This window comes from Hemiscyllium ocellatum, chromosome 46, assembly GCF_020745735.1.
Source record: "Hemiscyllium ocellatum isolate sHemOce1 chromosome 46, sHemOce1.pat.X.cur, whole genome shotgun sequence".
Classification (NCBI taxonomy): Eukaryota; Metazoa; Chordata; class Chondrichthyes; order Orectolobiformes; family Hemiscylliidae; genus Hemiscyllium; species Hemiscyllium ocellatum.
The window spans coordinates 2716680-2730014 of NC_083446.1; the positions used below are offsets into that span (position 1 = coordinate 2716680).

The following is a 13335-nucleotide window of genomic DNA, read 5'->3' on the forward strand; positions in this document are numbered from 1 at the left end:
AGGGAGTTACAGAGATAGGGAGGGGGTGTAGGGACTGGAGGGAGTTACAGAGATAGGGAGGGGGTGTAGGGGCTGGAGGGGGTGACAGAGATAGGGAGGGGGTGTAGGGGCTGGAGGGGGGGTTACAGAGATAGGGCGGGGGTGTAGGGGCTGGAGGGGGGGGTTAGAAATAGGGAGGGGGTGTAGAGGCTTGAGGGGTGTTACAGAGATAGGGAGGGGCTATGGTTTCTTATCCTGCGAGTGTTTGATGTGGGGACAGTGTAGAGGGAACATTACTCTGTAACTAACTTTGTGCGGGCTCTCTGTTTTATTTGTTTGTGCAGAGACATCCTTGATGAATGCCAGTCATGTTTCACAGCTCGATCGGGACAATGTCCTTGTCTGTGTTGACAGTGAGTTCGCCAAATCCAAGTGTAATCTTTCATAGCGAACATTGAACTCGTCAGCTTTTTTTCAGTCATTCATGGGCCTGACAGTATCGCTGGCCAGAGGATGTGGTGGAGGCTGGTACAATTACATTTAAGAGGCATTTGGATGGGTATATGAATAGGAAGGGTTTGGAGGGATATGGGCTGGGTGCTGGCAGGTGGGACTAGATTGGGTTGGGATATCTGGGTCAGCATGGACAAGTTGGGCCAAAAGCGTCTGTTTCCCTGCTGTACATCTGTATGACTCTATGACTAGTCCTAGCATTCATTGTCCATCCCTAATTGCCCAGAGTCAACCCCAGTGCTGTGGGTCTGGAGTCACGTGTAGGCCCGACTGGGTAAAGGTGGCACTTCCCTTCCCTGAAGGGCATTCTGAACCAGATGGGTTTACCCGACAATTGGCAATGGATCCAGGGTCATCATTAGACGCTTAATTCCAGGCTTTTTTTATTGAATCTAATTCCACCTTCTGCCGAGGTGGGATTCAAACCTGGCTCTCCAGAACATGACCTTGGTCTCTGGATTAATAGTCCTCAGTGATAATAGCACTGGGTGTTATCCAGCAAAGGCTTCCCTTTGCTGAGGCATGGCAGTTAGGCCGCACTGTCGGAGGGTCAGCGCTGAGGGAGCGCCGCACTGTCGGAGGGTCAGCGCTGAGGGAATGCGCATTGTGGGTGGGTCAGTGCTGAGGGAGTGCTGCACTGTCGGAGGGTCAGCGCTGAGGGAAGGCACATTGTGGGTGGGTCAGTGCTGAGGGAGTGCTAGCGCTGAGGGAAGGCACATTGTGGGTAGATCAGCGCTGAGGGCGTGGGTGAGGTGTTGGCACGGGGGGGGTAAAAGATTAAAAGATCCCTTCACCACTATTGGAAGAAGAGAGTGGGGGTGGGGACTTCTCCCCAGGGTCCTGAGGTCAACATTCATCCCTCGACCAACATGAGGGAAACACAGATGAGCAGGATCAGTCGCTGAGTGTGGGGTCTCGCTGCGCCTCCTTCGTTTCAATGCTGAAGGTGAAGTTCAGGGGAAACGGTGGTTCTGTGGTTGCTGTGAAGCTGCAGGGGGGAGGGTGGAGGGTGCTGAGGTAGCGACAGTTGCTGCTGTAACAGGGTACCTCCCTGACTGACTATCTCTGGTGATTTTCAGATTGTGTGAAGATTGTGAGTTTACAGGGAGAGCCGCGGGACAGCATGGCACCTGAGCTGAGCTTTCGATTCTGCGTCCAGACCGTTGGTGAGTGTGACTGCAGGCCACTGCCACTCTGCTCCTCCGTCCATGCCTGACCTTGGGTTCCTGTCCCACCTTTCAGCCCCTTCCCCCACTTTCCCAAGAGACGGACAATCAGTCTTTCTGACCCCAGCTTCTGATATATTTCGCTGTGGAGACACAATGGGCTGGCGGGAGGGTACCAGAGATTCACCGTGCCCTGAGTGAGATGCCCCCTCACCTCAGTCCTCAATGACCACCCCCCCTCCCCATTTCTAAGTCCCCCGCCCCTCCCTGAGCTCGGAAGAAACAATCTGTCAGCCTCTACCCTGTCTGAGCTCCTTCCCAATCTCATCCGTCCCAACTTGATTGCTTCCCCCTCTCCTAAACTCCAGAGAATATTGACCCCACTGATTGGGTCGCTTATCACAGGACAGCTCCCTTCACCCCAGGGACTGACACCGCTCTGGACAATCTCCAATGCCACCACCTCCTTCCTTCCAAAGTTCCAAAACCACGTGGAGTCACGTTTTGTTTCATTTGATTTGATTTATTGTAGTCACGTGTACCCGAGTACAGTGAAAAGCTTTGTTTTACAAGCAGTACAGGCAGACCATAGCATACAAGGACATAGTGTGCTGAGACACAGCGAGGCACACAAGGTTAGGCTGCACAGGCGGTGGGCAGAGCAAGATCAGCATTATTTGAAGTCAGACAGGTCCATACAGAGTCTGATAACAGCAGCTAAGAAGTTGTTCCTGAACCAGTTGGTGGGTGTGTTTAGGCTTCTGTATCTTCTACAGAAAGGAAGAGTGTTACCGGGGTGGGAGGGGTCTTCGATGATGTGTCTGCAGGAAGTGTAAATGGATGAGTGGGAGGGGCAGCTGTAACAAGAGTTCTGTATCCCCAGTGCACTCATCTGCCTCCAATAACCTTATAGTGTATTGCTGACTGCCTTCATGGGAAGGGGCATTGAGTATAAGGATAGGCAGGTTACGCTGCAGCTTTGTAGAACTTTAGTGAGGCCACACTTGGAATATTGTGTACAGTTCTGGTCACCACACTGTCAGAAGGATATGGACGCTTTGGAGAGGGGACAGAAAACACTTCCCAGGATGTTGCCCTGATATGGGGGGGGGCTTTTAGCTATGAAGAAAGGTTGGATAGATTGGGTTTGATTTCATTGGAACGCAATGACAGAGGTTTATAAGATTGTGAACAGCATAGGTAGAGGGGAAATAGGAGGCTTTTTCCCAGGGTGGGAGGGGTCAGTTACTAGGGGACATGGGTTCAAGGTGCGAAGGGGGATGTTAAAAAGAGATGTGCAAGGCAAGTTTAATCACTCAAAAGGGTGGTAAGTGCCCTCTCCTCACTCTAACTGTCACTGCACTGTCCTGATGGGATCTGTTCATAAAGAACTCACTGCCAGAGGTGGAAACCTTCAAGAAACACCCAGATGGAGACATGAATAGGGAGGGAACAGAGCGATACGGATCCTGTAAGGGGAGACAGTTTTAGTATGGAAGGGCAGAATGGCTCTGCGCAGGCTTGGAGGGCCTAGTCTGGTGGTTTGTTGTTCTTTGTTCTTCCCACTCAAGATTGAGAAGTCTCTGCCGCCCATTCCCCTGGTCACACGGTAAATCCAGACCACCTGCCCCTCCTCCACAGCTATATTCCCATGCAGAGCAGGAGCACACAGTCTCCACTAATACTCCCAACTGTCTTTAGAGACAGGGATTTGGAATCTTCCAGCTCCCCTTCCAACTGTTTCACTAAACTATTTTTAGCTTTTTATGCTGAGGAGATTCCGAATCCCCTGTTTATGTATTTTCCCCTCCCCTTACACTAGGAGAAAATGAGGTCTGCAGATGCTGGAGATCAGAGCTGAAAAATGTGTTGCTGGAAAAGCGCAGCAGGTCAGGCAGTATCCAAGGTGCAGGAGATTTGACGTTTCAGACATTAGCCCTTCTTCAGGAATCCTGTTCAGGAGTAATGTTTCGGGATGCTGACAGACCTGCGGAGTCTCTCCCTAATTCCCATTTTTGCCCCACTGACTGACGTTTGCTGCGAAACTCACCCTGCTGTCAAAACTGCTCATTGGGACCCAGGTGGCGTAGGGCAGACACTGTTCGAATAGGCTGCTGTTTGACTGACTCGGTCACAGAGTCATGGTATTAAGACAGTCCCTTCAGCCCAACCCGCCCAGATATCCCAACCTCATCGAGTCCCATTTGCCAGCACTTGGCCCATACCCGTCTAAACGCTTCCTATTCATATACCCATCCAGGTGCCTTTTAAATGCTGTCATTGTACCTGTCACTTTCTAGACTCCTGAAGAAGGGTTCTACCTGAAATGTTGACTTCTCCACCTCCTGATGCTGCCTGGCCTTGCTGTGTTCCTCCAGCCTCCTGTTTGTCCATTCAGATTCCAGCATCTGCAGTTCTTTCTGTCTCTCTCCACCACTGCCTCCGGCAGCTCATTCCATACACAACACTCTGCGTTGAAAAGCTGTCCCTCAGGTCCCTTTTATATCGTTCCCCACTCTCATATTTAACCTATGCCCCTATAATTCTGTCCTGGGCTTGTGATTTAAAATCAACGGCATTCCCAGCTTAAATCGCCCGACCAGATATCCCAATCTCATCTAGTCCCACCTGCCAGCACCCGGCCCATATCCCTCCAAACCCTTCCTATTCATATACCCATCCAGGTGCCTTTTAAATGTTGTAATTGTACGAACCTCCACCACCTCCTCTGGCAGCTCATTCCACCCTCTGCGTGAAAAAGTTGCCCCTTAATATCTTTCCCCCTCACCCTAAACCAATGCCCTCTAAGTCTGACTCCCCCTCCCCATGAAGGAGTTGGGTCCGTTTCTGTGCTGTACTTCTGTGGGCTGTGTTTTGGAATCGGAGCAAGGCCAGGGTTGGGGGAGGTGGGGGAGGCACTGTGTGCTTACTGACACCACTGTTTTCCATTTGTGCAGTCTGCCTGCAGGACAGCGTCCTAGCGTTCTGGAGACACGGGATGCAAGGCCAGAGCCTTCACTCGAATGAGGTAATGTCCTGAAACTTCAGCAGAGGGGGAGGGGAGGTGCAGTAAAACAAACGCTCTGGGTCCTTCTGACTTTGCTCATGTCCTGCCCGAGAACATGATGAGAAACAGTGCGTTAGTGACCGAAAACATTCTAACGTTCCAAACAACAAAGAAGAAATGGATATGGGTTAGTGCTGTGAAGGTTTGTTTGTGTACATTCCCCAGAGCGCTGCAGGCTGAGGGGTGACCAGCTCACTATATGGGGTATTTGGGCATGGAGGGGAAAAGGTGGTGATATAATGGTAATGTCACTGGACTCGTGACCCAGAACCCCAACGTTCTGGGATTGTAAGTTCAAATCCCACCACGGCACACCCAATATACCGGCCACTACAACGAACAACCGGAAACAGCAGAAAGGGAACCAAATAAAATTCCAGAAGAGAGAGAACAGCTTCACAGGAGGCTCCGAAGCCCTGAAGATGTCACTGAGACAGGGGACGAAAGATCTGCACACCAACGTCCCAGTTCAGTGAACATACCCACAACTATCACAGCCAGGACCCGAGCTACAAATCTTCACACAAACTGTGGCCAGATTGGAGTTAACTACTACAAAAAAATCTGGAATAAAGTGGTTCTGTTCGCCGAGCTGGGAGTTTTTGTTGCAAAAACTCCCAGCTCAGCGAACAGAACCACAACAACGAGCACCCGAGCTACAAATCCTCTCCCAAACTCTGGAATAAAGAGACTGATGTAGAACGATGAAACCTACCTGGGTCACTCCTGCCCTTCAGGGAAGGAAATCTGCCATCCTCACCTGGCCTGGCCCACACATGACTCCAATCCACACAGCAATGTAGCCCTCTGGGCTATACAGATGGGCAATAAATGCTGGTGACATCCAAATCCCATGACCATTTATTTCAAAATAGCAAAACTGGGAGCCAGTTCAGTGGGATATTAAGAGTTGAGGCAGGATTACAGTTGGTCTGGATGTTAAATAAAATACAGCAGATAGTTTAGGAAAAGCTCAAAACAAACAACTTCCCAAAACTATCCATGACAGAAGTTCACAAGCCCAGATTCCATACATAGAATCCCTACACAGTGTGGAAACAGGCCATGTGGTCCAACAAGCCCACACCGACCCTCCAAAGAGTAACCCACCTAGACCTATCTCCCCCTATCCTAATAGTCTACATGTACCCCAGATTAATCCACCCTAACCTGCACATCCCTGGGCACTATGGGACAATTTCCCATGGCCAATCCACCCTAACCTGCACATCCCTGGGCACTATGGGACAATTTCCCATGGCCAATCCACCCTAACCTGCACATCCCTGGGCACTATGGGATAATTTCCCATGGCCAATCCACCCTAACCTGCACATCCCTGGGCACTATGGGACAATTTCCCACGGCCAATCCACCCTAACCTGCACATCCCTGGGCACTATGGGACAATTTCCCATGGCCAATCCACCCTAACCTGCACATCCCTGGGCACTATGGGATAATTTCCCATGGCCAATCCACTCTAACCTGCACATCTTTGGACTGTGGGAGGAAACCGGAGAAAACCCACACAGACACTGGGGGAATGTGCAAACTCCAGACAGACAGTCACCCGAGGGTGGAATCAAACCCTCGTAAATTTTCCATACCCAGCCAATCTCTTCTGAACCATCTCCAGTTTAATAATATTGTTCCAATAATGCGCCAGAGGCTGGATTTGAACCCAGATCTACGGCACTGAGAGGCAGCGGGGCTGACCACTGAGCCGCCCCAATACATGTCAAATGTTTCACCTCACTCCAAAGGGCGATATGGAAATGCAGGTATGTTTCCTTCAACAATAGGCTGGCAATGCTGTGAATGGGGGTGGGAGACTAATGCACATCTTTCCAATTGCCTTCTGCAGATTACCCAGGAGATAACAGATGAGACGAGAATGTTCCGTGTACTGGGTACCCAGAGGTGAGCAGCTGGTTCAGTCCCGGCCCCCCAGGGAGGGGTGCTTAACTGAGGCAATGCAGACGGGCGACTGTGGGTCCGACGTGGTGCCTACCGCAGTCGATCAGCGGAGAGAACACTTCGCCTGCCGAAGCGTGCAGGATTAGGGAGGGACAGTAATGCCACCCAGGGTTAGACCATCTCACAAAAACGTCCAAAGTTCCACCTTGGGGGGGGAGCTAGAAGTGGGTGGGGGAAGCTAGAAGTGGGTTGGGGTGGGGGAACACCAGCCGTTTCAGAGGAGACATGAACATCGGCAGTCCATCTCCTGGTAACTGCCCACCCACCCAGGATCAATCTTAACTGCCGGAGATGAGGGGGGTGAGGCAGACGGGTGAGGGGGGAAAACAGTTTCTCCTCCAACGGGGGTTTGGCCTGTGTGTGACTCCAGACCTGAGGGAACGCGCTAGCTCGAAACAAGACAAAACCAAAGCAATCCCAAGGGCACTGGAAGGTTACTTGGATACTGTGCGGGGGTCGGGTGCTGGAGAGCGGGGGGAGGATCTGCATGAGAGGATAGAGCTGCCAGAGGGCACTGTAACTATTCTGCACCGTTACTACACTGCAGTTCCGGACCAGATGCCTTAAACTATCACAAAGGGTCATCGGTGAGTAAACTTCCACCGGCTCAGCATCAACTACTCAGTGCTGGGGTTGCTAAATGGGGAAATGGGCGATAAAGTGAAGAGATGGGCGGTGAGTAAAAGACAGGCTGAGTATCCATAGTGAGGGGATGCAGGGATTCCAACCCTTTTTCACACAGAGGGTGGTACGTGTATGGAATGAGCTGCCAGAGGATGTGGTGGAGGCTGGTACAATTGGAATATTTAAGAGGCGTTTGGATGGGGATATGAATAGGAAGGGTTTAGAGAGATATGGGCCGGGTGCTGGCAGGTGGGACTAGATTGGGTTGGAGTGTCTGGTCGGCTGTACATCTCGCTTTCTGCTGCCTAATGTTTGCGCCGTGTCATTGTCTGCAGGGATATCATTCTGGAGAGTACCCCCACAGAAAAACCCACAGCCCAAAGCAACCTCTACATCCTGACTGGTCACGAGAGCACCTACTGACACTGGGGCTGAGGATACAGGCAGCATGTGCAGAACTCCAGACAAGAGCAGTGGAAACCTCAGGAAGACAGCAGGTGGGGGCGGGGGGAAATAACAGAGCCTTTTGTTAAGTATTATTTAAGTTGTGTGTGGATTAAATTGTAAGTTGATTTTCTGATGGGGCACTTGTCTTGGCTCAGTTACAGCCTGTTCCGAACGAGATTATCTTTCTCTCCCAGTTCATCTACCGCCTTCAATTCTGCTTTCCCTTACTGTAGGAAGGATGTTGTGAAACTTGAAAACGTGCAGAAAAGGGCGTTGCCGAAATTGGAGGGTTTGAGCTACAGGGAGAGGCTGGATAGGCTGGGGCTGTGTTCCCTGGAGTGTCGGAGGCTGAGGGGTGACCTTGTAGAGGTTTATAAAATCATAAGGGGCATAAATGAGGGGAATAGACAAGGTGGGGTGGGGAAGTGCATAATTAGAGAACCTAGGTAAGTGGGGAAGATATAAAAGTGACCTAAGGGACAACTTTTTCACACAGAGGGTGGTGTGTGTGTGTGGAATAAGCTGCCAGAGGAAGTGGTGGAGGCTGGTACAATGACAACATTGAAAAGGCATTTGGATGGGAGATGAATAGGAAGGGTTTACAGGGGTATGGGCAAAGTGCTGGCAAATGGGAGTCGATCAGTTTAGGGTATCTAGTCAGCATGGATAGGTTGGGCCGAAGGGCCTGTTTCCATGCTGTACATCTCGACCTCTGCAACCTCCTGCAGCCTTGCCGCTCCTTACTTTACAGTCATCAGCGGAGGTCTACGTTTCCCAGTATGTTCAGGCCCAAGTATCACTGGCTTCTTCAATCAACAGGGTGAGTGACAGATTGAATCAAAGAGTAAGATTCCCCATTTCAGAACCTTCACTTAGCCAACAAACTCATGATCAGCACATGTCAAATACAAGTTAACAGATACTGAATACACCTAACTAAAGGAATAGGCGTGAGGTGGTACTGAACTTGAATATTGGTGCATAAAAGCACTTTGGTATTTCTGGTGAGTGTGGGATGAAAGGTTTGACAAAGGAAGGCAGGGTAACTTTGTACAGGCACCCACCCGCGTAGTCACAGACGGGTCCCGTTCCCACGCCCACCCGCGTAGTCACAGACGGGTCCCGTTCCCACGCCCACCCGCGTAGTCACAGACGGGTCCCGTTCCCACGCCCACCCGCGTAGTCACAGACGGGTCCCGTTCCCACGCCCACCCGCGTAGTCACAGACGGGTCCCGTTCCCACGCCCACCCGCGTAGTCACAGACGGGTCCCGTTCCCACGCCCACCCGCGTAGTCACAAACGGGTCCCGTTCCTACACCCACTCACATAGTTGCTTTGTACACAAGTTGGAACCCAATGCAGGACAATGGCAAGTACTTGTTTATAAGAACAGGAAACATTCATACCTACCAGATCTTTAAGGTTCCACCCCTGAACAGGATTGCACTGATGAGTACGATTCAGAGACCCCATGACACTGAACCAGAGGAGTGTGCAGATTGGTTGGTGAGTGGTCTCATTGTTAAAGCTGTCACAGAGATTACAAGCTCCCTGAGAGGGTTTGACAGTGCACACAAGGAGAGGTTCTTAGCCCTTGTGGGACAGTCTGGGACCACTCCGAGGGGAGTGAATCTGTGGAAGTGGGATGGGAGTGGGCAGCCGAGATGCAGGAAGAATGTTCCTGACGGGGAAGTCAAGAACTACGGGTCACAGTCTTAGAATAAGGGGTGAGCCACTCAGGAGTGAGATGAGGAAGAGTTTCTTCACTCAGAGAAACCCAGATTGCATGATCAGCCATGTTCAGATTGAATGGTGGTACTGTTCGAAGGGCCGAATGGCCTCCTCCTGCACCTAGTTTGTGTGTCCTGTACAGCTCTCATGTCTTTAGGTCTCTCAAAATGCACCAGTGAAATGATGGCTGACAGTTAACTGCCCAGTTTTGCATAAACTAAAAACCAGGCAACTTCACTCTGATAGGGTCAAGATAGAAAGGAAGTGGGTAACACATCGTGCTCATTTCTGCCTCGTTCCTCAGCGCAATAGTGACAGTTCACAGAGTGCCAGCTTTCCAACAGGTTTCCCCGTCTCCCTGCCACGTGCAGCTGAAACTTGGCCCCGTCCTCGAAACAGTCATTCCATTCAGCCAGAGTCATTCCGACATGCCTTAGACAAGCAAGGCCCACCTCAGCGACATCCCAGAAACCTCATCAGGTCTGTTCCCTTCCCTCTGAACGGGAGAGAACACCTCACCGGCATCCTGCTCGCTGTCACACACCCTCGCTCCTCCACTCAGCACTTCTTTCAATCCCCATTTCAGTCTCAAAAAAGTCTGCAGGTCATTTCCAATCGTAAAAGGTGCGAGATCTGTGCCAGGACATTTCAGTTCCACCCTCCCATGATCACACCAGCCTGCCTCTGAGCAGAGGTATCCAATTTGACCTCACTGTCTCGTTTCAGAATGTTCTCCCTCACTGAGTTAAAAGGGAGAACTTTTAAAAAAAAGGTAAAACCAACTTATAAAAGGTCACTTTTTTTACTTCTTTTATCTCTTCATTTTTCTAAATTCTTTCTCTCGCAAAGAATTGACTGCCATCAGTAGTGAGCAATGCAGCCCAACTCTACCTCGTTTCGATTCCAGCCTCAGGTAACCGTGTCAAATTTCCACAGTCTGTGTCTGCATGGGGTTCCCCTGGGTGCTCTGGTTTCCGCCCACAGTCCACAGATGTGTAGGTTAGGGTGGATTGTCTGTGATAAATTGCCCGTAGTGTTAGGTGCATTAGTCACAGGGGAATGGGTCTGGGTGGGTTACTCTCCGGAGAGTTAGTATGGACCTGTTGGGCCGAAGGGCCTGTTTCCATACTGTAGGGAATCTAGTATTCTAAATAGGGTGTAGGTGTTGCTCACTGAGCTGTAGGTTTGATATTCAGAAGTTTCATTACCTGGCTAGGTAACATCATCAGTGGTGACCTCTAACTGAAGTGGCTTCCCTTGGAGGTCCCCACTGATGATGTTACCTAGCCAGGTAATGAAACATCTGGATATCAAACCTACAGCTCTGCGAGCAACACCTACACCCTTAACCCTAACCTGAGCTACAAACCTTCACAAACCTTGCAATATTCTAAATTGCCCACAGTGTGCAGGCTAGGTGGATTAGACAGGGAAAATGCATGGTTACACGGCAGGGTGCAGGGGGAGTGCACCTGGGGGATAGGTGTGGACTCAATGGGCAGAACAGCCTGCTTCTACACTGTAGGGAACTTGTTTATTTCAAAAATATTCTTCATTCTTAAAAAATCTCTTTGTAAATATACGTTGTCACAATCCCACTCGGTTCTGTACAGCTGCTTATCAAGTAAATGAACAAAACATTGTGGACTGTGACTTTGTCCAAAAACACCAAAGGCCCCTCTTCCCCATACAGTTCTAATATTTACATACACTGGAGACACTGGGAAGGTCCAGTAACTGAATGGATCCCTTTTTACCATCAGCAGGAAGACCTCAGAGAGTGGTCTTTTCTCACTCTACCTTGGCAGTAACTGTCCCGTACTCATGGGCTCATGTGACAAGAAAGCTGATTCTAATTTGATTTTTTTTAAAATGGTCCCTTCACACATGGTCCTGGACCTTGGAGTGTGCTGTCTGCAATACTCGGTCAAGGTAAACTCTCTGTTCTGGAAGACTAACAAGGTTCGGGCAGACCAAAGAGCATCTTGCACTGAGGTGACGATCCTCCAGGAGCAGTTGATGTCTGTCTTGGTGCACACCCGAGAACAGACTGTACAGTACGGAATCCCACACCACAAAGCTGCTCGGGAAACACTTCAACAAAAACCACTGCATCTCTCCAGACTTCCTTTACAAAGGCACATTCCAGAAGGAGATGGGTGACAGTCTCAACACAGTAAGGATCCTACGATTTTAATTGCATATAATAAAAGGCCTACAGTGTGGAAACAGGCCCTTTGGCTCAACAAGTCCACTCTGACCCACCGAAGAGTAACCCTCCCAAACCCATTCACTTACCCTATTATCCCATATTTACCCCTGACTAAACCTTCACATTCCTGAACCCTGCAAGTCAATTTAGCACGGCCAACTCACCCAACCTGCAGATCTTTGGAATGTGGGAGGAAACTGGAGTACCCAGAATAAACCCATGCAGACATGGGGAGAATGTGCAAAATCCAAATAGACACCAGTGGCTGGAATTGAACCTGGGTTCCTGGTGCTGTGAGGCAGCAATGCTAACCACTGAGCCACCACGCCACTCCAGTTTGTACTCAAGAATTCCCTTTTGGAACATTGTGTGCAACTCTGGTTTCCCTGCTATAGGAAGGATGATGTGAAACTTAAAAGGTTTCAGAAAAGGATGTTGCCAGGATTGGAAGATTTGAATTAAAGGGAGAGGCTGAATAGGCTGGGGCTGTTTTCCCTGGAGTGTTAGAAGAGAGGAGTGACCTTCTAGAGATTTACAAAACCGTGAGGGGCAAGGATAGGGTGAATAGTCTTTTCCCCCAGAGTAGGGGAGACCAAATCCAGAGGGCATAGGTTTAAGGTGAGAGGGGAAAGATTTAAAAGGTACTTCAGGGGAAACATTTTCACACAAAGGGTGGTGCTTGTATGGAATGAGCTGCCAGAGGTGGTAGTGGAGGCTGGTACAATGACAAAATGTAAAAGGCATCTGGATGGGTATATGAACAGATAGGGTTTAGAGGGATATGGGCCAAATGGGACTAGATGAGGTTAGGATATCTAGTTGGCACCAACCATGCTGTATGATGTGATGGTGCCTATGATGAATTGAGGTAGGCAAAGTCAGAAATCACCGGTTTGTAATCTGGTGTTGTGTTTGATTGCTCTAATCTGCTCCTGGTGCTGAAACACAGTGGTTAGCACTGCTGTCTCACAGCGCCCGAGACCCGGGTTCAGTTCCCGACTCAGGCGACTGACCGTGTGGAGTTTGCACGTTCTCCCCGTGTCTGCGTGGGTTTCCACCGGGTGCTCCGGTTTCCTCCCACAGTCCAAAGATGTGCGGGTCAGGGTGAATTGGCCATGCTAAATTGCCCGTAGTGTTAGGTAAGGGGTAAATGTAGGGGTATGGGTGGGTTGCGCTTCGGCAGGTCGGTGTGGACTTGTTGGGCCGAAAGGCCTGTTTCCACACTGTAAGTAATCTAATCGTCTGAGTTCATGTGACAATAAAGCTGATTCTAATTCAGTTTAAAATGAACCTTAAAAAATGCAGGAAATCAGAAATTCACTGGAAAAGCTAAGGAGCTCTGGCAGCATGTGTGGGTGAAAGTGAAGACTGCAGATGCTGGAGATCAGAGTCGAAAAGCACGACACTGGAAAAGCACACAGTAGGTCAGGCAGCATCTGAGGGGCAGTAGAGTCAATGTTTCTGTCATAAGCCTTTAATCAGGGGCTCAGTGGTGAGCACTGCTGCCTCTTAGCACCAGGATCCCAACCTCAGGTGACTGTCTGTGTGGAGTTTGCACATTCTCCCCGTGTCGGCGTGGGTTTCCTCCGGGTGCTCCGGTTTCCCCGCACAGTCA

The 13335-nt window shown here is 50.1% G+C and overlaps 1 protein-coding gene across 4 annotated transcripts in view; it reads left to right on the forward strand.

Moving 5' to 3' along the window:
- Positions 1-7909, forward strand: part of map4k2 (mitogen-activated protein kinase kinase kinase kinase 2) — an 81251-nt gene extending 73342 nt beyond the window's left edge. For all 4 annotated transcript variants that reach the window (XM_060855810.1, XM_060855811.1, XM_060855812.1 and 1 more), the window contains 5 exons: positions 324-392; positions 1572-1658; positions 4616-4686; positions 6593-6648; positions 7665-7909. In XM_060855810.1, coding sequence (XP_060711793.1) covers positions 324-392; positions 1572-1658; positions 4616-4686; positions 6593-6648; positions 7665-7752 — 371 coding nt within the window. In that variant the 3' untranslated portion in view covers positions 7753-7909. The remainder of the gene's footprint in view (positions 1-323; positions 393-1571; positions 1659-4615; positions 4687-6592; positions 6649-7664) is intronic.
- The last annotated feature ends 5426 nt before the right edge of the window (positions 7910-13335 follow it).